We start from the raw sequence: 27,044 nt of genomic DNA on the forward strand, positions 1-27,044 counted from the left end.
CGACGGCGGCGGCGGCGGTGGCGGCGGCGGTGGCGGCGACGGTCTCCTATTCAGGCTTTATCGCCGGCGCGTGCCTGCGGGCGACGCGACGTGACATTGCGCGTGTGTGAACGCCGCTTAATACACATCACCCAACGTATTTCTCTGTACTCGTAGAGACGGCCGCACCGGCCGTGTGTGCGTGCGCGCGCCGTCTAGACGGAAGGTTGTTGGGACCGAAGGCGGGGGTGGGAGGAAAGACAACGGCGCGGCGAAGGGACCGAGGAACGGCGTTGCTCGTCGGCGGAGGTGGAAAAAGGCCAGGGAGGGCAGCGAGACGGGAGATAGTGGGGAGGCATGATAACCGGCTATCACCGGGGTGATCATCCAACGACTCCGCGAATCGCGGTCGCAGCCAAGTTGCCTTGGATACGTCGAGTGTCGACACTTCGCTTATTGTTACTTATTCCCACAGTTTCTTAAAACTCCACATATATTTCTTGCACGGTAAAAAGAATAACATGACCTTCTCATTAAATTTCTCTATGACTGTGAACTCTTTTGTTCGAAGCAAAGATTATTAACCGTGATAATCTGCCATCGATAGCTCGATAATGATGCATCTTCTAAAATCTGCAACTCGATTTATTCGATAAAGTTTCAGTTTTCTTTTTGGTTCACAAATTTGATTAGGTAATAGTTAAACATAGGGAGAGAACGTTCGATCTGGTCTCACTAGTTGCTCTCAATGCGAATAGGTTTCTGTGGAAGTTCATACAAGACTTGTCCGCTTCAACAGCTGCCGGTGGTTACCTTCTGGAGGGCTCGCTTCGGAGTCGATTGGCCACCCCTGGGCTATCATATCTCAGGGTCGTCGGTGCAGGTCCTCCTTTCCCTCTCCGACGATCTTTCCCCTTCTTCCATGTGGCCGCCTTCCTCGTCGCTCTCTCGCATGTCGTTTTCTCGTCCCTGCAGCGCGGCGTAACCTCTGCCTCCACCATCCTGCCGCCACCGCCACCGTCGGTATCGCCACCTTCAGATCCGTAACCACGGCCATTCGCGCCCACGGCGAGAATCCGCGCATTTGCGTTTCCCTTACCCCGCGTATGGTGCCCACGAAAAGTTAATATATAATATGTAAATAAACTGTTGCTTAAATAAAAGTCATCCCCAAAAGTCATCCCCGCGTTCCTTCTTCTCTCTTTCAATAATATAATAATATAACAAGTATTCCTAATATATAAAATACAATCGCAGACAAGTTAAGCATACACGGAACAATTTTGTTGAAAAATTTAAAATTTCGCTAGACACAAATCCGAAAATAATTTTGTTGGATTGTCAAAATAATTTCGAAAACTTAAAAATAATAAGTAATGACGCAAAAAAAAGTTGATATTCTCTATATAATCAATTTGAGTTTTCAACAAAAATTATCTTTAGATCTATATTCAACAAAATTTTAAATCTTTTAATTTTAAAACTTTCTTTCCGTGCAACAATTGAGCTAAATGTTAAAATAATAATTGAATTATTGTAAAGGTCAATTATTTTTTACTTTGCTATAATAATAGCTAATTCTTATAATTAAAAAAGAGAATAATTACGACAAAATTAAACAAAATTTAATTGAGCTCCGAAATAAAACAGAAAAAAATAGAGAAAATTTATATTAACGTATAAGGTTATTAAAATATAAAATAATATCAGACGGTGAGCCTCGCCACGCGGACTGATCGTGGCCATCCATGGTGCACCTCCATCACATCGCCATTACCTCCACCTTCGTTTCCACTACTGCTCCGTAACTTCTCCCTTCAGCCTCTCTCCTCGCTCTTCTCCTTCCCATTCTCGTCTACTCTTTCTCCTTGTTTTCTCTCTCTCTTTCTCTTTCTCCTGCATTCTGTCGTTCCTCGCTGCTCTTCTTCCTCCTTATCCTCCGCGGCGCGACGACGATCAGACGAGCGCGATAACTCTTCTTCTATTCGCCTCTCCACCGCTTCTCTTTTTGGTCCTCTTCCGATTACGCTCTTTTTGCTCTTATCTGCCCTTCGCGAAGACTTCGACGCGTTATCGGCGAAGGGGGAGCAAGCGTTCATTGCAGCTTCAATCAGGAGCGATGCACTCGAGAGACGCGTCAACTCGTCCAACGTTCGTTGATTCGAACGCAGGGGGATGCGATAAAGAATTCATACCCTCCTCTTTCCTCTTTTCTTTCTTGGCGCATTTTACATTTTACATCCTTCAAACGGATTTAGATTTGCTACTTAAATAAAAAAAATATATATATATCTGCGATTATAAGAAAAAACGAAATACTCCGGTTTTCAATTATGAGACTGCGAGACTGTGAGGCTGTGAGATATAATCAAAATAAGGATATTTATGTGCACGTGTTTCGAAATAATACACTTTTAAGCGAAATATTCAGATGATCTAATAATGATCTTTCGAGCGGACTCAGATCCGCCCAGGTTATTTTCTGCCGAAGCGTTTTGCGAAACAGATTCCGTTTGACGTTTTGCGAAATATGTGAAATTTCTTGGCGAAAATGCGCACCGCACAACCGCGTATTATAATCATTTTTGGCAATGTACCGTTAATGTTGGCGTGCACTTTCGCATTGGCGATCGCAGAACCGTTGCTACCGCTGTCGGCTGTCCGCGACGCGACGTGTCGCGTTGTCACGAATAATTGAAGATGATTTACCGCGATGCACGGTAGGTACCGATGTCTGCTTGTGCGTAATGCAAAGCACGATTTTATAAAATAATCCTATAATCTCCAACTCGTAACGCATGAAAAACGCGGACAAATGTGAATTTCGTGAAATGATGTTCGAACTGACCGATGTAAATTTGTAAATTCTGTTATTTTGGCGTTTGAAATATGACCATTGTGATCATTTACAATTAACTTCCTCGCTTTCATATATTCTTTATCCTTGATGTTCTTTGATAAAAATTCAAACTTTTTATTATCATCATTCTTATAATTATTTATTTAGGAAAAATATAACTATCTTACGTACAACTAAACTAGGTTTTTACACAAAACTGCCTAGTTATCTATAAAATTAATACAATCTGTAATTTACATTTTGATTAATAGCTGTCTCGTATAAAAATATCGGTCGTTAGAAGATTAATTAATTATTCGAACTTGAATTCGAACTTCAATAGGAAAATATGTGTAAATCTGTATATCTATCTCTGCTGCTTTTAATGCAAGTAATTTTTCGATTGAGAAATGAGCCGCAGGATGCAAACGTGGGTTTTAACACGTCAATTCGCAAACACAGCGATAATTTCATGACACGCGCACATGCATCATGTTATTTTCGCTAAAATGTGATAAAATGACAAATAAAGCGGTAATTTAACAACATGATATTAGGATAATTTAAAGTAGTTATCATCAGAGATAAACAATAAGGAACATTAACATAATTATATTATATATAATCATCATAATTAGACATAATCATTTAAAACGCATAAAACAACTACTATTACGGGTAATTAAATTTTACGGGTTTTTTTTTACCGTTTGTGACAATAATGAGTGAACTTTACGTTTGAGCATTCTTTTACGCGTTGTACAAAGCTACAAACTAAAACTACACACTAAAAGAAATAATCATTCTTAATATCGTTAATGTGTCGCATAATATATGATTTTATGCTAATTCAATTTCACTGATTCGACGCTTAACAAATTTGGAAACGTATTTCGTACTGAATTGAAGTCAAAGTTTTAATATCACGATACGGTTTGTCAGCTAGCGCGAGTAATAACAGAACGAACGTTATATGTTCAATGTGTATAGGAGATCGACAGTCGGTGAATATTCTGAGCATTACGGTAAACAAACCGTGTTGGTGCGACCGTGAGCGAGAGTGATCACGCGTGCATCCGCTCGTGGAGATCGTGTCGTTGTTAATTAACAATGCATTAGACGCGCGCGAGCAAACGGGTTACACGCGGATAAGAAGCGTCGTTGTCGTTGTCGTCGCGGTCAAGAGGAAAAACGTAAACAGATAAACTGCGTATACGTGCACGGTTCTCAAACCGGGATTTTGATAATGTATTACGTTTCCTGCGAGTCTTGTTTTGGCGAATTCCCCCGGTGCTTATCGGATGCGCCTCTAATAATATCATTAATTACTCCGATAAACGTGATCGCGACCGACGCGACGGCGTACCGAGAGAGGAAGAGGGAGAGAGAGAGAGAGAGAGAGAGAGAGAGAGAGAGAGAGAGAGAGACGCGGAGTCGAGGTATGATGATTTATTTAATCGTACGACAGTCCGACGAGCGAGAAAGCACGATAAGAACTTAATGGAAACGATAATTCCTCGACGGATACGTGCCACGAATGGTGCGTGAGGCGAACGCGTGAGTCCGGATTAATCTCTCCCTAGAAAACAACCGCGGAAGCGTAATCGTTCGGTGATTAAACGCGTGCCAAAGTGCGCGAAGTCGAGGATGCCGGCGACGTCACGTATTTTCGCTCGCGGATTACGCTAATCTCGCTGTTTGCGAAACACCGAATAGAAATGGCCTGTCTGTCTGTCTGACCTGCCTGCCTGCTTGCTGTTCGAACACCTCGTGATTTATTAAAGGCGGGTGACCCCATGATAATCGGAAGAATTCACCGCTTCGAACTCCGTAAAAGCCGACGCGTCAAAACCGATTAGTCGCCGCCAGCTGTGGATATGATTCGTGGTCGCGTTGGAATGACGCAAGACTGGGTTGATAACATGTGAAACGTTTAGACTCTATATATAATATTGAAAAATCTGTCGCAAGGCTGAGAAGTTTTTTCCCCGTTTTTAATAAAGAGCCAAAGCTATCATACGTATAAAAAAAGATATATATATATAATAAAAGATAAAAAGAGATTAAAAGATAAACACAAAAAAGAATTTTTTACTATTGAATGAATACGATGTAGATAAGAGTTTTGTAAAAAATATAATGACTTAAGAGGGCTTTTTACTTGTCACTTTGGAACGGTTTTTTAGTTTAAACAATTAGTAACTTTTGTTAGTTTAGAAAATTAGTAAGTTGTTTGGAAAAGTATGTTTTTTAATTTGCAAAATCTACTATATTTTTCTGTAACCACAATTTCGAATCATCATTCAGTAAGCTAAAATTGGAGCTCATTTTAATCAGAACATTTGCGACTATTGTAACTATAATTATTTATTTCGCTCAATGAATAAATAAATGATACTTGTTTATAAAAAGTTCGATTTTTATTCTTTTTGAATCTCAAAAATCTCGAAAAAATAGAAAAAAATTAAATTATCAAGATAATTTCGACGATAGCTGCAATGTTCCGATTAAAATGACGTCTCATTTTTTAATTTTAACCCACTAAAATCTGGAATCATGATTTTATGTGAACTGTGGACACATGCGTAGAAATAAAATAAATCTGTTAATTATTTAGATTTTTTTATAAAAAAAATACCAAATCCATCTCGAAACAATAATAAATAAAAGATAAAAAGTAAATTTTAGAAATTTACACACTTTTCAACAAAATTCCTAAAAATCTCTTAAAAAAATCCTTTTTTTTTGTGAACATTTTTAATACTATAGATTATCCAATAACCTAATTTGAAATAATGATAATTTAATATCGCGTTGCTGACGTCAATGAAATATAAGATATGTTTACGGGAGAAACTGTATTCATATTATCTGATTACCATTTGTTATAAGAAACGGCTCATACGATATGAAATAAAAATCGCAATGCTCAGCTATTATTGACACCTCAACGCCTGAAAGAAGCAAAGTAAAGCGGAGAAGCAAAGAGATCGGCGAAATCGGCGTTCGTTCGTTTATTTTTCACCGAGTAAGGATTAAAAATGCGAAATTCGTCGGTTGACAGATCAAAAGGATTGATCGATCAGATTACGGACGATCGTTTCGGAGCGGTGCGTGCGAAATTTAAGCCGAGACGATGAAGCGATTATTTTCGGAGCGCGAAGGAGCGCAAGGACGATCGAAGGCGCAGCGACCGACGCGGCCGGCCACGGCTGACGGCGACTGGCCGGTGTCTCTCTTGCATTCCTGCTCTCCCTTTTTCTCCTCGGCCGATCTTCCGCAGGGTGACCGACCTCGACGTCGCGCCTGCCGAGCCGACGTCGCGGTCAGGCCGCCAATGAGAGAGACAGCGAGAGGGAAAGAGGATCGGGGACCACGTCAACGGCCGGTTTTTTGCCGAGTCGGCGCGAGCTGCGAACGTTTCAGCCACGTTGTTGATAACGCGTGCATGCGTCCGCGCGCGAACGCGCGTAATCGGGATACCGATCCGACGAATGCGATCGCGTAGCCACGACGTAACGTGAATCTCCCCTTCATGTTATTGCCCCGTGATGATGGCGCCTAGGGGGGATCGAACTCGACAGAGACATTCAGTTTCGAAAAGTGCAGTAGTACCTTACGATAAAGTCACGCGATATTTCATGACGTGTAGAATATATAAAATAATTTATATATTCGGCTCATATAATTTCTTTGGATTCAAAGATACATACAATACACACTCGGAGGAGACATATAAGTCAATATATTATACTTACTCTAATAAGTTAGAAATTTTAAATATACATACGTATTCTTTATGTTAGAAAAGCTATATCGATTTTTCTTTAGAACCCGCCCAAGAACGCACCACAATCTTATTTTATTAGCGTAACAATCTTTTTTTTTTTTTTTTAATGAAATAAAGAGTGATAGAGATTATAAAAATGTTTAAAACAGCTTTCTCCTACGCTTAAAAGGTTTTCTCTTTTATAATATATTATAACGCGTTCGTCTTTGCAATATATAATACATGTACGCATTCAATTCTGTACTCAAACTCTCTTTTTACGACAACCCGAATTTTTCGCAGACTACCGCGCAGACTAAGCTCATCTTTTATGTATACCGGTAAGATGATGCTGCTGTAAAAAGATTTCCCCCATATCGCCGAGGGTTCGAACTCGCCGATCAAGCCCTGGGAGTAAACGTGGAACGCAATGGCGCATTCACGGGAGGGAAATGGATGAGCGATACAATGGATAGCGTCCGCGGCGCGGCGGGTACGTCGGCGTTAACGAGGTAGAAAACTAGCAGAGATTTGCCCACAAGCGGATTACGGTCACGTCTCGCGGACGGTAATAATAACGTGTAATAACGTTATCGCGCGATCCGATTATATCGCGACGTAAGGACGTAGTTATCTGGAAGCGCGCGGCCTCGCGTAACTAGCCTCGTCTACGCGCCGTTGACGTTACAGCCATGCCGGTTGTTAAGCAGCGTAATAATAGGTTACTGCACAGTCAGTTAGCAATTCTATAATGCATATAGTTATGGAATATAATTTATTTTTAAAAATAATAATAAGGAAATTTCTACATACCGCTTAGGTATATCCTTGCACGAACTCGCACGCATTTACTTTATAGCTTTGCTAGCTTTGTAATTTACTTTACAAGCTTAGATATCAAAGGGACAATGATAATCCAATCCTTTGAATCAAATAATATTTTTGTTTTCTTTTTTTTTATTCCATGTATGTCAAAATATAAATCAAATCATTTCTGTGATTAGTTTTAAAATAAATGTTTATATAAGTATGCATTTGGTAAATAATAAATTAAATTTGAATCAAATTTATTATATTTTTTTGAGTTAAATTGTTTAACTCTGTTTTAGTTGAATTAAGGACGTATTGAGGAACACTGGTGACTTGTAGAAATGATTAAAAATAACTTAAATTAAGTATGATTTGACATTATTTAGTGTATTTAAATGAAAAGAACGATTGTACTGATGTAGTTAAAAATTTAGCTAGATCATACAATAATGTGAAAATAAATATTTTGTTGAATCATCAAAATAATTATGTAGAATTTTCAAACATGATGAGCAATGCTGTAAAAAGTTTTGACATTCTGACAATCAGCAGAGTCTTACGTACCTAATTAATTTGTCGGTCTAGCAAAATTATTTTCACAAAACTCTATCTAATTAAATTTTTATCCGCATTCTTTCTCTATATAAGCATATTTCTGATATAAACTCCAGACTTTGATAAGATAACAATTCAAGGATCACTTATAAAAATGTCTAATATATGCAGAAAAACAGCTCCGTTAAAAGGAGAGATCAATTCCAAATTGGAGATATCGAGAGATCTGTATAGATAAAGAGTGACTTGCTAGTTTCCGTGATACCCTGTACACTGATTTGCATTACGATACCGGTTATTAAATATTCCGAATGTTATAGCCGCGCGTAAGCACGGAAATTGTAGTTGTAGTCGCGGCTCGAATCCCGCCGGTCGATTAAGTGCGCGCCAGTGCTCGTTTTCATAATGACAATACGGCCGGATAACGAGAGAGCTGCGCGAGATGAATCAACCGTCGCCGTCGAGACGATCACCGCCCCTTCCGGCGCGAATGAGTTCGCGTAAAAGCGGAGACTTAAACCCATCGGCTTGAATGTGCATAACAGCTTAACGTTTAATCTCTTAACTCTTATCTCTTAACTGTTCATGGGTCGGTAGTTAGCAGCAATAAACAGATATTTTAGAAAGAATTCTGCTTGCAACGAGGGCGACGTAAAGGTATAACCTTCGGATCATTTGTAGAAGTGCAAATATCAGCAAATATCTTTTATTTTGTAATCCATTTATAATTTTTCAAAAAGTATAATATCGGAATATGGATATAATACATTGTATATATTAATGTTTACAATCTAAAATCCAATGGAAGATTCAATGTCTCATACATCGTGCTCATACATTCATTTAACGCTAAATATACTCAGCTGATGTGTTGGGATTTATCGGTCTAATTAAGTCTAATATGAGGATTGCATTCAATGTCAGCGTGAGAGAAGAGGATCAGACAGCCGCATTTAGCGCTAAACGTGGCATGAGAATATGGAGGCCAGCGCTTGCATTATTAAATGAGTCCATTACAGATCTTCAAAATATCCGTAGTACGGCGTATAATCGACTGATAGCCCAATTTAGTCTTTTAACAGACATCGTCAATGGATTATAATACAACGCTACGATAATGTTCTGGCTTTTAACATCGTTGACTTTAACATATCACTGTGATTGTGAAATCAGCTTAGTCACGCGTTTGATACGTCACAAACAACGCGTTGTTCTCTCATGAGTAACTTTTTCAAATCGTACGCTTATGGCTTGCGGTTTTGTCGTTTGTCCTGGTCTTTCCAGTCACCGCGAATTTCGCTTCTTCCACCTTGCGGAATTCGCGATTGTCGCCGTCTCGGTCGTACCAGCGCGTAGACAGCGATAGACACACGCACACGCACACGCACACGCACACGCACACGCACACACACACACACACACACGTGAGTGGCGCCCGTTCCCCTCCTTTTCTTCTTATTGCAGAATACGCGACGGTTTACGAGCGAACGGGTACGAAGCAACGACGATGTAACTCGATGACGACTCGGGGACGACGGGTGGTCGCGTATATGGTCGTCCTGTCTCGTCTCGCTGCACTTTGCTCCGCTCCGCCTCGCTTCTGCTCCGTAGGGACGTCAATCAATGCCTTTTCAGGGGATTGCGTAATCGTCTAGACTAGCTGGTCGCCGCGCGTTTTATCGCTCTTATCGACTCACCAAGGACGAATTGTGCGCGGCAGTCAATGGCGATGACGAGCGCGCGACCGCGACACCAGGATATTATTACTACGTTAAACCGCACGTAAGCGCAATCGCGTAGAGATATGTCACCTTCCTAATGAATATCACTCAGCGCGTGATCATAAGATTTTGGATAAACGTGGAACGTATAACGAGCTGCTCATGCTGCTAAGAATGTCTACTGATATACTACGTATATTGGCTATCAGCTTTTCAAAACGATCCTGACGTCTATTGCGATAAAGTGCGATAACATAAAATGTATACAAATATAGTACAGAGGTGACTGTCCAGCGAAAGTAAATAGTCTCGGACGAAATTGAAAAGATTAAAGAACAAATTTATTTAATTATGTATGAATAATAATATATGATCAATTAATTGTACATAATCTGCCTCGGTTACCTAATGAATGTTACGTATACGATGTATATATAAATTCGAATTTCTTGGCATATAATAAAACCATTTAGTTTTTGTGTTAAAATGGGCCCTTATTAAAATTTTTTTTTGTTACATTTTTAACACATCCGAGTACTAATTTAATATATTACAAATGTTAATTTTGTTAAAGAAATGTTTTTACAATTTGTTTATAAATTATGTCAATGTATTTTTTGTATTAATTGTTTATATAATATTTGCATGTTATATTTTTTAATTATGCGTTTTATTTAAATTAACATACAAATTTAGATAAACTGTTTGAGACACGTGAAATATCTTAATACAACTTTTTCAATTGTGTGAATACTGTCATACAATTCTGTATGATTAATATGCTAATCAATGTAAATTATGTAATAATGTCGAAACTTGATCATATAAGATTAATTTGATCATATTAAGATTATTTTTTTCAAGAAAAAATTTTAATTAAATATAATACACAAAACAATTTCAGAGAGAGAGAGAGAGAGAGAGAGAGAACTACTCAGTACAACACAAGGGAAATCATACACGTCCTAACGAGCAGCTTTTCACAAATGTATGGAATTTTTCATATTTTTGGATATGCTCTGTACGTCGTGCTCGCCAATGCAGATGACTCATGAAATATTTCGAAAGTCTCGTCATTCATATTTCACAATTTTATCATCAGCAAACTAATAATCGTTACTGTATTACCTATGCTAATAAATTCATACATCCATATTTTGCAGCGATAAATATTTCATTACGTGTAAGATATGCCATTTGAGCCGCATTATTTTCTTAACGATCGATTTAACTATTCAATCTTTCTTCTACCAAAATATCCGAGAAAATCATTATTTATTACAGCATTGAAATTTATAACACTGTATGTTTTATAACCAAACTTCAATTTTAAATTTTACCAAAGTAAAATCCATCCGAAAGTAATCGTAAAATATGATCTCATTTATTTTCTCATCTAATCAGATATAAGTCCTTTTGCCTCGACGTTTTTACGGAGCAAAAATCGATTTCAATCTCATAAAAGAATCGAGAATCATAAAGAAAGTAATACGAGAAAAGTGAAGCACCTTACATAAACAGCGATAAATCATAAAATTTTCTAATACGGAGAGCCAATTTCCTCCATTAAAAATATTTCCCTTGCGAGAATGACTCAAGGCATGTCTGTAAATAAAGGTCCGGTATTCTTGTGGCTAACGAGAATTCCTGCCGAACTCGTTCGGCGGTTGGGACAAGAACGCGACAGGTCGTCCTACGAGACTGTTTCGGGCCTTGTATGCAAATTCCTAACTCGTCCTGTTTACTATGTTCGCTCGTCGAGGACGAGGACGAAGACGAAGACGGCGAGGACGAGGATGATGAGGAGCAAGACGACCACGACGACCACGACGACCACGACGGCACCGACGAAAGCTTTGATGTCGAAGAGGTCAGCGAGAACAACAGGGAGGCCGAGGTTAAGACCCGGTTACTGTGGCTTTCGGGTCGCGGCCTCGTCAGGGGACTGGGACGAGGCTGTTTGGGGCCCGCTCCATAAAAGAAGTCACGGTCGTGGGCTCTGCTCCGCTCCGCTCCGCTCCGCGCCGCGCCGCGCCGCTGCGTAAAATGACGGCGGATGGCGAGAAGTGTCGTGTCGTCTCGTCCGCATCAATTCTAACCAGTCTCTCGTCCCCCGTTGTCTCCGTTGTCTTTTTAACTCGCAATGTCCTTCCCGCCGTCCTATTCCTCCTGTTTTCAAGCGGATTCGCTATTTTCGACGAGAACGAGTCATCCGCCGTTCGTTGTTTACTATTCAGTAGCATCAGAACATTTAGCAGCGTTCGTTCATTAAAGAATTATCCGTACGTAATTGCAACTGAGACGTAGACAATTAGTATCAATGTGAAAAAACTCAATTGCACCCACTAACAAGGATTTACATTATCAATCTCGTAATAACAAGCAGCGAGGACATAGAAGGGAATCCTTAAAGTTTACTTTGTCGTTCTAGAAACGCAACCGAGATTCAGCGTTATTAACGACGGCATCGCGCAGATCTTACGGAGGCAAGACCAATTAAGGCAAACGTTCGTCAGGGTTAGCATGCATTATACCGCCGTATAATGAATGCAAATGTTTCCATTATGTTAATCGACCTCGTTAAGCCGCGCGACGGCCGACGACGGTCGAAAAAGTGCGATCGCATCGTTGCGTTGCTTCGTATGTGCTTCGAAAAGTAAGATATACACGTGGAGTCAGATTTTCTTGGATTCGCATAAGTAAGATCCGTGATATAATTCCAGAAAGCAGTTTTTCGTAGCCGTTATTAGAGGCTACTGTTCAGTATCCCTGTTAACTTGATTTATCATTAGGAATTAAGTTCAAATTTATAAGCATATTTAGATGCTAATTAATTGCTAATTTACTACATAATCCCAAATTTATTACTCGTATACATTAGCGAAAAATTAATATTGCTATTAGTAAAGTAATATATTTCTAGCTTGATTATATATCTCTTTCGAGAAACATGTGTAAGAATTATGAAAGAAAAAAAAATCAGATTAGAATTTAATTGCTATTTAATGGTTCTAAGATACCGTAAATACTAGTAAATATATGATGACGTAAATATTTAAGCGATATTAATATTAATGTCCTATTCTGAGAGAAAAAAATGATAATAAAGTCAGAATTAGAGCAAACAATTTGCAATTAATTAGCATTCAATTATACCGTAACTTTTAATAGTGATATTAGATTAAAGGTCCATCTCGTAGCCAAACGCGTACAAGAGGAGCTGACCGCAGCGGGATGATGTACACGCGTGCGAATGCGCATACACGCAACTACCACCGTGCAACTACCACGTAGCTACTTTTATGTCTCGTCGGAAACGAGACCGGTCGCTGAACCGACCCTCCTTGTTGATAAACAGTCGCGTCGTTCATCTCAGAATTAAGAGGTTTTCTCGAAATACGGTCTTCTGGAGATTTATCTCCTGTTCGCTACCCGATTCTGAGCGTGTTGCTATTTCGTAGTCCCGAATTTATTATGCGTTAGAACGGTGGATGATGACAACTACAACGTGTATTTCCCCGAGTGCCGGAGATGAAAATTTCTAAATTTATTTACTTACGTATACAAAGTTTAAGTAGCGATAATTTAATTTACTAAGTGTTAAATGTATCTCAAAAATTTACTTGTAAAAATGCAGTAACCATAATACTTAAAAATGTATATGTTACGTTTCAAAAATATAAAAATTTCATGGATTGTTGTTATTATGTTTAAATATTTGTAAAAAATTTTTACACAACGCACTCAATTATTGATTTAAAAGTTATTTGATTTTTTTGTCCATCTTGAGTCTTATATAAAATCGCATTTTGTAGTACTTATTTACAAATTTATGAGAAAATACAAATGAAACTAAATCGTTATATATATTAATAAAATTCTAATAAATATTCATCCAAAAATTTATTTGAACTCTCGAAACTTACTCGTTTAAAAATTATTTATCTAGAACTATAGCAAAATGTAGTTATTGCAGTGCATAAACCATTACATACCAAATTACTTGTTTTATTTTTCGCAGTTTTAAAACGTATTCACGGTCAAATTTTTTTTTGTTGATATTATATAGTCAAAACATTCTTAACTCAATCTATAATTCTATTATCATCTTAACATGTATTTTTAACTGTATTTTTTACTTTAGTTTATAAGTATTATTTTGCAATACTAAAACTGTTAATATAACGAGCAATTTTATGTATTTATACAAAAAGAACGTCGCAATTTATAGAAAATTCCAAATGTATGCACATTAAAGAAATGAACTTTACCCTCGTCTATGTTTTACTGCGCGCTATCGAATTTTTACTTTGTAGCTCCACTATAATCGCCTTTTACAGAGCGCTGTTGATTGCTCATTTTCATAGTCGGCAGCTTAATTCGTTGCCCGGAACTCCGACATGAAGCGATCGATAAATGCGGCGGGTGCGGGCTCAGAACAATGTGTATGAGAGAGAGAGAGAGAAACAAAGAGGAAACGAGCGAATCTGAAAAGTAGCCAGAGAACGGTCGCCGCCGGAAAGACCGCAGACGTGGCTTGCGGTCCGCGGCCTGTCCTGCGCTTCTCACGACTAGTCTTGTCTCTCACTTCGCAAGCCATATCGACTTGCAAAGATTCGAGTGCGAAGATTCGAATTAATTCTTCGATAGTAGAAATGTATGGTTATTGAAGAATCGATAATGACGATAACACGCGACCATCATCGTTCTCTTTTTGAATCATTTAATTATCTTAAGTCTTAATCAGTATTTATCAAAAATATTTAATCAGAAATGTAATTTCTGAGAGAAGAAGTACTTTTTATGAAATAATGATTAATTGCTAACAAAGAAAGAGATAATTTGCAAATAAATAAGTATTTACGTATTATAATTATATAATTGGAAGACTTTTAGTTTAGTAATTTATACAAATACAATGTAAATTGTGCGATGGAATCTCAACGATTGATATTTCCGTCTGAGAGTTAATTATTCGCGATTTATCTTTAAATTGGCTGACAAATATATATCAAATTTATCATTAATCTTGATATGTAAGAACAGGGCATAAAAAAAGATGAATACATGCGTGCACACTTGTTATTTGATAATCACATTTTATCACCGCAAATGTAATAACGATCTCGTACAAAATTCAATTGTATTATACAAGATGTCTAACGATATTAAAGAGATAAAAATAATAATTACAATATGACCCAGAAACAGGAAAAAATTAATTGCACTTTTTTATTAATACAATATATAAAATTAATTGCTTTATTATTAACGTGTATTTTATTTATTTTCTACACACGAATATCCTGTATTGGCTCACGTCGGTTTATTTTAAATTTCTGAAAAATATTATTAACTAAAGATGCATTATAAATTGAATATTAAATTAAAAAAAAAATTCGTGAGATTAATATTTCGCTCTTATTAAGTTATTACAAGACGGCGACACCCTTGGTAGACGACCTCTACGTAACGCTCGCCACCCTTCGCGGCGCATCGCTATATAGTTATAGCGTGAGAGAAAAGTAGGTCGTATCCGAGGGTTACCTGCGAGCAGCTTCGAGACTGATGAAAATCAACGTCGCCGCGAGCGCACGCCCGTCGTAGGCTCGTCGGGTGGTCGATTCGAAGGGCGGTTGGTGGTTGGTTGAATGTTTGGCTCGCCCATGGAGGACGGGCGCGTCGTTGGGTCAGGGTCGCCGCCACGAGAGAACGGGAAAGTCGATAGGGAAATCGGGTTGCCACCCGTACCGGCGACGGTGGGTAGTCGATATATCGGCCAATGTAGCAAGGCACTTATACGAGAGATAATCGAAAAGAGTTCATTAGATGGATTTTACGGGAGATGTACTGCCTTGTCGTGTATCACGACAAGGGAAAGATATGACGAGAGAGAGAGGAAGAGGGAGAAAGAGAGAGATGGAAAAAAAGAGAAAAATTATTGTTTCCTCAATTCTCGACTTTCCACAATTTTGAGAATTTCTGTTATGTCGGAATTATTTTCGAGCTGTTGGAATTAATGTCACTCGTAAGGTTTATTTCTGATCGAGTGGGAAGTAAAATATCGTTGGCTCATTTCATCGTTGCAATGCGCGTTCTTTCTTGCGACACAAGTGTAAATATTTGTGTGATGTCGCGATCAACGTTTACCGTTAAACGGAGACACATTGTAATGCAGATGACTCGGCGAGACGGCATTTCTCTCTTTTAATCGTGTAACACGTTGACATATTAAATTACTGGCAAAAACAGACGTATGCGTAAACAAATAAAAAAACTTGTTATGTCACGGAGTAGCTCCGGGTTACGGGTATTATCGAAATCTTTTTCAGTTTCGGAATTCTTTTTATACATTTAAATTTCTTTTCTTTTTTAGTCGAGCGAGTTTGAACAAATTTATAACTTGCTCTGTAGATTTAAAAAAAAAACCTATGAAAGCTAGAGAGATATTTTCTTCGTTTTTATGTTTTACTATATGTAAACAAGATTAGAAACAATACGTTATACGTTTCTTGACGCTTAGCGAAAAAGTGAAAGAAACGTAAACGTTTACGCAATAAGATGAAGATGTTGTTTTATTACCAACTCGACCTAGATTTTTCACACGAAACGCCCAGCCCTTGTGCTTTCGTCGCGACTCGACGTCGCGTAGACGCGGTCGAACGTCGACACCGCTTTCGGTATCGGTGTGTGCCATGAATTGTGACGTCAGCACGTGACGATGCTCGCGTAGTTATGTCGCGGTTAGCACGTGCGCGTAGCCGTCAAGCATTGGCGTAGCTTCGATCCAAATTCCCTTCGTTTTGCCCCAAAATCTCGGAATACTAATTAACTTCGCGATCTTCAGAAAATAAAACGTTTCCGAATAATTCAACAGATTTAATAAACCGCATAAAATAATAAAATAATCACATGAAATTTGTTCCTCTGTTTATTTATGGATGAAAAAATAATAATATATAAGCGAAGAAGATAACATTCTCTTTCTCTCGGTCAAAGTGAATGTTAATATTTTGGAGTCTTATAATTTTCAGTTCAAAAAATACAATAGAATTCAACTGACTTTAAATAATTGCAGTAAAACAAAAAAATGCTTTGACTGACGAAGCTGCAGGGTCATCTCGACTTCATCTTTAAAGGAATGTAGCTTTCTTTGATTTGTTTTCAAAACAAAGAGACCTCAAATCAAAGAGACCTTCTTAAGAGTGTCTATAACATCCATGTTTTTAATTCGCGGGTCACGGCACTTTATGGCTGGTGATCTTATCATCGTCACGATTTATCTTGACGATTTACCTACTGCTACTGTGTTGCATCGGCGGACGATGAATCACACTTAAGTCTAGACATCGTTATTTCCCGGAAAAGGTAATGGAAACACGTGCGGCACGGTCTGGTCGCATATCATGGCCTTCGTCGCGCTATCACGAGTAATGTTGCGTCACTGGCGGGCGGTCGTCATTACGTCATCGGGCGTATATTCTAGTTCCACCCGCGAGCTACGAATCCCCATGACATATGGGTGCCGCTCACGAACCGCCATTCGTTCCCAAAATATCAATAGCTTGTAACCGATTGCTGCGGAAAGTAGGTACTCTACAAATGCCACTTAACACGTCTGGACAACGTTATTCTATATGTCGGCGTTTCAAGCTCGTTGACCTCATTCTCACTTGTTTGTAGAATTGAAGTCCATCTTTCTACCCCAGCAAAAACTTGTCAGCAAGCTATTATCGCGCTGATTTCTCATAACAAGAATCTTCTTCTCTAATTATTTAAGTAAAATGATAAAAAAATGTGTATGGAAGAGCAAAAATCGGAGACTGAAAAAGATTTTGTGCAATCTAACTGATAATGATTTTATAGTTCTGAATATAAGCCAAGAAATCAATCTGCGTGAACAAGTAATTCCAACAGTCACGGATCGAAACGTTTCAACCAAAGGATTTGTCACGACATGTGTCATGTTTGACGTGTTTACTTCACCGACACGTTACATTACGGCGGAAACATGACCAGGAATCTCAATCCGCGATTTTGCGGCCCATGTCGGAATTCGGGGCGTATCGTTCGCGCGAAACATACGCGGCTCTGTTTGCTTACTTGTCTCTCCCGGTTGTTTTTCCCGTCAGTTGGTACGCGTGTTAGCTCTCTTTTTTTTTTTAACACAGCTCGTTCCGCTTTTGTTTTTTTTACATGGGAACGTTCGCAGTGCTGTGCACGTCGATCGGCAGCCGCGTCGATTTGACAGCGGCGCCAATGCGCCGTACTTGGACGACGCCCAAACGTAATAAATTGCAAATCAGGTCATTGCTTCCCCGCTCGCGAGCGCGAGTTTAGCGTTACCGAGGAAGCCCCGATGCCGCTTGATCTGCGGGATTTACATAGCGACTCGCATAGCGAACGCGTAACGTCCGTCGCGTCGGGTCGCGTCGGGTCGCGTCGCGTCGCGTCGCGTCGCGTCGCGTCGCATCTCGTTGGCGTCGCAGTGGTTTAGGGTGCATCCTCTCCCCGCGACGCCATCGGCGACGACGCGACGGTGGATAAACACCACTATCCGATGTCGTCGTATATGGTTGCGAAACGCCGGCATTTTCCACAAGATCAAACGAAGCGCAGTCGTGTAATGGAAAATGCCGGTGTGTCGTTCAAATTCATTAATTCTTTAATCCGTTCGATTAATCTTGGTTTCTTGATTCACTTTTAGTCTCTCCACGAAATCATTATTGATTAGATTGCTCATCTCTTTTAGTCTCTCATTTTTTATTCATCAGAATTGGCTCAAATTCTTCATCCTAAAATATCCTAATTTTTCCATGATGATTTCAATAATATTAAATTTTCTTTGTATTTTTATCTTGATTTGGAAACCGTCGAATTTTTGTTTAGAAATCAATTTAACATAGCAATATAAATTACTAGATACTAATGTTGCTGACATTGCTTGCATGTAATTGTTAAGTTGATAATATTCTAAAATTGCGTAAGTATGATGTACACATATTAAATTTCTTAAAGCCAAGGATTTTAATTTTATAGAAAACTTTATAAAATTCTCTGACTTTTTCTTGTTTTTCCTGAATGTTTTCAATTTTCTTGATTTTCCAGTTTTGCGGCAACCCTGTCTATACATATTTAATATATTTCTATTATTTTATTGAAGTATCGTGATCTGGTTTCATTTGCTCCACTATTGAATAACTTATATGATCAGCTATTCTATAAATTCATGTATAATAATAATAATAAAAACATAAATAGATGATGCTATGTTGATCGAAATAATAACTAGAATCGAGATAGTTATAAACAGGAAACGTTTCGCAAACTATTATGAATAGCATTTAAAAAAAGGAAAAAATCAATTTAAAACGTTTTATCAATCTCTTCACATTTTTTCTGTAAAAAAAAGAGTTCAAGATAAAAAGAGAAAAACAATAGCAGTCTGTTAAAGAGTAACCGGAGACTATTGCAGTAAAATGCTCTCTCTCTCTCTCTCTCTCTCTCTCTCTCTCTCTCTCTCTCTCTCTCTCTCTCTCTCTCTCTCTCTCTTTCTAGACATAATATTTATTTCTAACTCGACTAATCTCTCCTCTCTTTTATGGTCAATTATCTACAGTCAACAGCTTGACTATCTTGGACTGGGAAGGTCGGCCGGAAGGTCAAACAAGTCCGCACTTTGAAAGAGCATCGAAAAGACGTCAATTAAGAAACTGCTTTTAAACTTTCTTTAATAAAATTTGACACCAGCTAATTTAATCGCCGTTGTTATTACCGAACGATATTGATCCACTATATTGTTAGTTGCTACTATTCCAAGTAGGTAAAGTAATTTAAGAGAGTGATATATTCAACGTAGTAATGAAATTGGAGCAAAAAGTTCGAGAGCGAATCCAAATAAGATTGCGTTAAAATGTAACAGTGTTCTATAATTAAAAATTTGACTATTATTTTATTATTAATTTAAAAAATTTGACCATTATTTTTGTCATAGTAAGATCTCGACAGCTGAATATTTGTTGCTACATTTAAAAAAAAAGCCTATTATTCTTTAATTCTTAACGACAGTATGAGTATTGTTATATTATTGTTGCGTATCTCTTTTATCACGTATACAATCTACGCTACGATACTATAACAACATCGACGCTATCATTAAGAATTACAAAAAAAAAGATGCTTTAAAGAAGCTTCAGAAAAAAATAGAAAAACATTACAAAGAAGCAAATTTTAATTTGTTTTTAATATATCGATCGATTTTTACATATACCACGTCTAAAGAATTATATTATATACAAAAATACATTCTATAAGTCTGAATCAGTGGATAATCACTGACATCAATCCCAATTACACCATTGACAATCAAATTTATAGTAAATTTACAGTGAAATTCAATTAGAAAATCAATGAAATGTAAAATCCCTAACCTAGTTAACCTTGTTTTAGTGTATAAATTAAACGTACATGATATTGGAACTGATGTGCAAATATCGGTATTTCAATTATATAATTCAAACATTCTTTCTTTTTCAATTGAATTTCACCGATTATCTGGTGTCAAGTATGCCACTGGAAAATCAGTGAGTATATCCACTGATTCTAGAGAGCAAAATTTCTGTAAATTATTCAGTTTAAAATTTTCAACAGCCAAAATTTCGCCAAGAGAATATCAGAAAGAAAGGATCTCTTTGGGTAAATTTTCGACATTGCAGTCATAGCATTCCTAAGTCGCATCGTCGCTCGGAGCATCTGTATGCACGCGAAGGAGGCGGCGGCGGTTCGTGTGTGCCGCAATCTGGCGAGGATCGGGGGCGAGATAAGGACGGGAAGATACGCGACCGAGAGGAGCAAAGGAAGCCGCATCTTCTCGGCCTCCGCCAAAGAGCGTAGAGCAGCGTCGTCGTCGGCGTCGGCGTCGGCATCGGCGTCGGCGTTGGCGTCGGCGTCGGCGTCGGCGCGCGCGGGAATAAGGGCGGACCCGTAGTACGCCGTAATCTAATTTGCGATGCAATCTAGAATAACAATGGTCCGCGTCGCGGTGGCGGCGGAAAGGAGGCAGGCGTGACGGCTGTACGAAACGCATCGCAACGTCTCGCCGACGAGAAGGAGGATGAAACTTCCGCCGACTCTCCTCGACGTAATCACGGGACCGGTAACTTCCAAATTAAGTTCCCCATCGCCCGATGCCGATGGAAACCGAAGCGCGCGGTGGACGCACCGTCGACGTCCTCGTACCCTCGAGGCTTTGCCAAGGAAAGGGCTCCGCCACCGATCGATGCTGAGATTCGGTATCTCTCGCCATCGGGACGATACGTCGTCAAGTGAAATGTACTGACGCATTACGCTGCTTATGCAAATTATACTTATCCGTAGGAAAATTGTTCAAAGGATATTCAGATACGTTCAAAAGAAAAATGGTTTGAAAGAAAAATTGGTCATTAACCCGAGAATAGTTTTGATTTTTTTAAACGATCACCTGGCATGTTTTTACATCTTAATTAAAATCACTATTATTAACAACATATTGTATATTATTGATTGTTTTCCGATTTATTAATATTTGAAAACATGTTTAATCACAATTTTCTGAAAAAAGTAAACAGAAATCAAAGAAATATTAAAAGGAATAAATACATTAAATAAGTTATTTGTGATAGTTTCTAAAAAGTAAATATTTTTATTAATGTAATGCTTTTTCTTTATTGTGAGTTTTCAATGGAGTCGCATATTTAAAGATCCATAAAGAATAATTATTTAAAAAAAAGAATGTTAAATAACATTCCTATAAAATAATATTATATATCAAATCACATTTTTATCACCGCTAGGATATAAAAACATTCCAAATGACTATTCTCTAAGACTCTAAGAGAATATACTAAGGATTAAAATCTTCATCGATATTTAATAGATATTCTCTCAAAACGTTTCTTAAATGAGATTGAATAAACCGAGGTATTAACATTTGTTTCATATATTTTTAAATATTTTTCTCGTAACCATTATTATAGTATTTAATTTATAGAGTATAATAAAATTATTTCATCGAGTTTTTACGGTTAAAAACTCTTTAGAGTCAATATTTTAAATAGTTCCAACGAGAGTGAATTAAATAAATGTTATTAACAAATTATATTGTATTAAGTTATGTGCAAAGAATGTATCCTATGCAATATAGCAACGCTTCAAGGTCTTTATCTGAAAACTCGCAACGAAAAACTATAATACTATCAATTATGGCTGCAGGTGGAATCTTGTGAATCATGCTCGTCCTAGATCCACTTCGTTGTCGCACGTTATCGCGCGTTTGAAATAATTGAATCAAGGCGCAGAAATAGAAGAAAGAGTGGACGAACGAGAAGTTATGTATAGCCATGAGCGTGGTCCATTTTTCTAGAAACAAGAAAAAAAAACGCACACATCGAATAGATGCAACTGTGCCACGCTGTGATGTGGCCGGCCGGCTACCGAGATTAGATATCAAAAGCTTGTTCTTAGATAGCCTTCGACGAATCATGTAATAATCTCGCTGAAGGTCGACAATGTCGATAACCACCTCCGCTGGATAGGAAATCTCGCTTCCTTGCCTCCTCCTACCATTCTGACCTCCGCGTAACTATCTATTGCCTGATGAGAAAGGAAAAAAAAAGCGCTGACGATAGCGCGTGCGTCTTTTTGGTTTGTGACGCGTGATATCAGGAATGTGTAATGAGACCGGTGATTGTTCAGAGCAATGCGATAAAAAATGAATGAGAAAGAGAGAATTGTTCCGAGGAGAATGCGATACGACGTTTGTCGCGACTCGTTCGAGCCGTTATTTGTAAAGAAGCTATTCGACGAACTCGGTCAAGTCTGCTAAAATTAGTACGACGTATACAGTTTCAACAAATATGCGGAAGTGTGCTTCGATTTTATTTCCAACAGCTTCGAGATATATGTGATAATTCGCATATAAATTCATTTGTAACGCAATGTATTTTGCTAAATCTCCTGGTTATCATAATAAATTTGTCTTAATGTTCCCTAATGTTAAATGTTTCAATAGCGCGCACGAATAGAAATAAATGTTTTTTAATTGTATCATTTTTCGTCTCTTTAATCATACCAATGTTTTTTTTTTACTCGACACTGAAATCGAGTTTTCCTACATTCTTACGTAAAAACGTAATTTCTAAAAGTTTCACGTGTTCTCAATGATCAGATGGTACTCACGGGTGTATCAGGATAACGATAATGATCTTGTAGTAGAAGACAACGTTGTAACAGCGGCGGCGGTGGCTCCTCACGACGATGACGGTGACGATGATGATGATGCCGATGATGGTGATGGAGAATGGAGGCAGAAGCGGAGGAAGCAGAGCCGGGAGGAACCGGCTCGTGCACCAACAGCCGACGATGATGAAGATGACGCGATATCGTCGCCAGGACACCCACCAGTGCTCCGACTATCAGCACGAGCGCCGCCGAGACGATGTAGCCGCTCGCACCCACTGCAACCGGAAATCGGATACCGCGATTGGTCAACAATTCAAGATCGGAAACTTCGTCGTACGTAAATCATCGTAATTTTTGCATTTACTGTTATACGTGTTGCAACTGTCGCGATTTTTTTAAGTGACGAAGCGAAAGATAATGCTATCGTTAATGCGAAAATGAATATTTAAAGGATGTGAAAAAATATCGGTGAATTATTACCGATATTCAAAGACATGTGATCTCTCTCTCTCTCTCTCTCTCTCTGGAAAATTTACATTTTTTCCGCGTCATATTTCATGACAATTTTTTAGTTAAATATACTATATAAATAAATAAAGTTTTAAATTAATTAAAATATATAATATGTATTATAGAATATATATATATATCCTGTATACTATATATTTTAATTAATTTAAAATTTCATTAATTAAGAATATCAGTTCATCCTTTTCGTTTATCTATGCGACGTGTTTTAATTATGTAATACATGCATCTCTATCAATGCAGTAATAACATAATTAATAATGCATTGTGCAGCACAAATGAGAATGGGATACGTTAAATGACAACGCAAATAAAAAAGATGAAGTTTTTAACTTATAAGAAATGAACTATATAAAAGCATAAAGACATCATTTGTCTCCTTGAATCATGCGTGGTGTCGAAACTATCTTGTTAGAACTCAAACGCAAGTAATGTCCTGCGTGCAGTTTGTCGAGTCGACACACAAATTATTGACACGTGGAAATGATTAGATGTCATTTTCCGCAATCTTATTAAGTGTCAAGGACTCGAGAGCGTAATCGTGCTAGTAAAAATGCACTTCGCGAATTATACGAAGAACGCCGTGCAAAAGCCATCATGTTATATTATTTCATCAGAACGCAGTTAGTAAACCGTGAAACAACACACGATACGTATTACAGCATACGATAGTAAATTGATCTATTACTGGAGAGGCTAATTGATCAATAATTAATATTTGATTACACGATATATTTATTTGAATTGGACTCCGAATGAGGTATTAAATAAAAGTGACAGGATTTTGTTTTCCTCTGATATTATCCGATAATTTCCTTTAAGAACAATTTCTCACAACAAGACTCGAATCACATATTTTAACAAGTCACATATATTTAGTAATATTAATAATAAAGTTAATTAATTCACCGATTATCAAACTTTTATTCTTGAAATAAAAATTTGATCGTATATAAAATAATTTTAGTGGCAAACAATTTTTTTTAATTTTTCAATATTATTTCAATATTATTTCAATATTAAAAGTTTCTCAAAACGAAGTCAATATGGTTCAACAATTAATTCGAATTGTAAAAGATAATGATAATGTACTTTACCTAAAATCTACAATTTTTACACATGCTATTAAACTACTAAATGGTTAATAAAAATTGATGGCTTTAAGAAATATACAAGAGAAATTACACAACATTGGTAGACTCGTGAAAAGGATTTCCATCGCCAGCCTGAGATCCCTTTTGAGCATCGCGAAGACGCGAACGTCAACGCCGGCAGGTGCATCGAGATCGAACGACCGCATCTTCCTTCCCCCCCCCTCCCCCCTGCGTACTTCTACCCCGACAATCACCTCTCGCTAGCGACTGCGGAACAGCTTGGGTCTCCGGCTTCGTTCGACGGCCTCCATCGCTTCCTTGTTCTCCTTCTCTACCGCGCGGCAGGGACACGCGTGTCCGTGCGCGTGTCTCGGCTCGGGAAGATACCGCCCGGATGCGGCGCGGCGAAGGACCGATGACGATGAGAACAGGGGCGGCGCGAACGTTCGCCAAATCGGCCATTTAATTTTGAACAAGAGATTTCGAAAAATTAGACAAAGTATTTTTCATTCACTTCTATTTTTCAATCGCGCGACGATTGATGTCGTTGTCAAATTATTTTGGTAGCAATACCGAAGATTTTTTTTTTTTTTTTTTTTTTAAGAAAAATTACTACACATTACAAATCGTGCAATTCCAAGATAAAAAGTAATTTTGAAAATATATTTGTTTAATTCTAGTTCCGATTGCATTTTTGAAAATGGTTTCGATATGCCTCATGTTTCGATATCTCTCAAATTTAGATTAGATTCTTCTCGGTAGGAAGAGAAAATTTGCTGACTTCAGAGAAAAACTTATATATGAATTTAAACTGGAAAAATATAAATAATTTATAAATTTCTTTCGTATCCTTTTTCCTAGATAAAATTTAAACACCCTGTATCTCAATTGTAACATAAAAACTCTCGATTCTTTTTGTGAGCAGAAATCGGATTAATACAAATTATGAAAATATATATTCTCTAAAATTTTTTAAGTGAAAAATTCTAAATTTCTAATTCTAAAGAGTGACAAAAAACTCAATAACGATTGAATAAGTGTTAAAAAAAGAGGCTTAATTTCTAAGGAGAACTCTTTACAGTGTTAAATTTCATTTCAATGATTTTAGAGACTACCGTGAATATATTTGCAATTTATATTCTATACAAAAGAAATATTTCGTGCGTTTGCTATATCGAAGATAAGCTATCGTAATATCGAAAATATTCAGCATCGACGCGACTTTACAAACGGAGCGTCATGAGAGTGTCTACTCACACCGGCCGCCGGCCCTGATTGTGAGCGAGAGTGCGAACGGGTACGACGCGAGATTGACAGAGAGAGAAGGGGACGATGGAGGAGGTGGTACGTCGACCGAGGTGAGGAGGAGGCGAGGTGAACTGTGCAGAGCATGCGGTGCACCAGACAAAAAACGATGAGCCGCGGTGGGGGCCAGACGGGGGGCAAAAACACGCGACGAGGCCCAGAACCCAGGCGCTGCGGGCCCCTCGTTTCAACGACTCTCCCTCTCTGTCCTTCCTGCTCGCAGCTTCACTACGAGTGCACGATGCTGTGTGCATCAGTGTGTATGTGCGCGCAGCGTATGCACTCCGCGGCTTCACCGAGCGCATTCACGAGCATCGCGTGCATCGCGATAGAAAGGACGAGTTTGCGATTATTCCAGCTACGGATGTTGGAAAGAGGAGTCAAATAATTGTTCGATAAAGATATATATAAATATATATATATATTAATATTTTTTTTATTCATACTTGCGATTATTTCTTGGAAATATTTTGTGCTTGTCTCTTTCGAAAATTTTTAGAAATTAATCTATCAGTATTTGGCAGGAATGATGAGAGAGATAATGGATAAAATTCTCTGAAAGCTTTATGTAATATTAGAATGATAAAAAAATCTCGCTATGATGGCACGATGATTTTGAAATTCATTCAAGTGGACACACGAGATATCGACAACATACCATGTGTGTATATTCTCTTGGGAATGAACCGACGTAGAACGGCGCGGCTATGAGGGTCCTCGGTCTTATCTTGAGCTTTCTTGCTTTCTCTCTCTCTCTCTCTCTCTCTCTCTCTCTCTCTCTCTCTCTCTCTCTCTGTTATCACCACAGTACGGGTTTGCCGCTCTTTGTGCCGAGTCTCGAGTGCCGCCTATTTGAAGTGCCGCAAGACAAAGAGCGCATTGCTCTGCATTCACTTGGAGAAGAAGACTAGCGCAAGCCTGGACGAGACAAGGTGTGCCTCGTACGAGGATAGATTGGAAAATAGAATCGGATAATAGGCATGGATGGTAACGTGCAAGAGGGAGAGACAACCGTCGACAAGAGGAAGACGCCATCGTCGTGATCTACGGAGTTAGGGACTGCGAAATAGACTACGCCGATCTAGCACGATCTCACTGCTCATTATCTTCGCAGTAAACTAAAGTACGAGACCCTGAGTGCTTTCCATTTGGTGATACAAATCAACACAAATATCATTCTATCTTTGTTACATCTGCAATATCAAGAAAGATAAAACGATGTTTGT

The 27,044-nt window shown here is 38.3% G+C and overlaps 1 protein-coding gene across 1 annotated transcript in view; it reads right to left on the reverse strand.

Moving 5' to 3' along the window:
• LOC105154246 (uncharacterized) overlaps positions 1 to 27,044 on the reverse strand; it is an 82,216-nt gene that overhangs the window by 36,424 nt on the left and 18,748 nt on the right. The window contains exon 2 of the mRNA XM_011069612.2: positions 22,889 to 23,166. Within this exon, the coding sequence (XP_011067914.2) occupies positions 22,889 to 23,166 (278 nt within the window). The remainder of the gene's footprint in view (positions 1 to 22,888; positions 23,167 to 27,044) is intronic.

The sequence above is a fragment of the Acromyrmex echinatior genome, chromosome 2, assembly GCF_024713525.1.
Source record: "Acromyrmex echinatior isolate Ae372 chromosome 2, ASM2471352v2, whole genome shotgun sequence".
NCBI lineage: Eukaryota > Metazoa > Arthropoda > Insecta > Hymenoptera > Formicidae > Acromyrmex > Acromyrmex echinatior.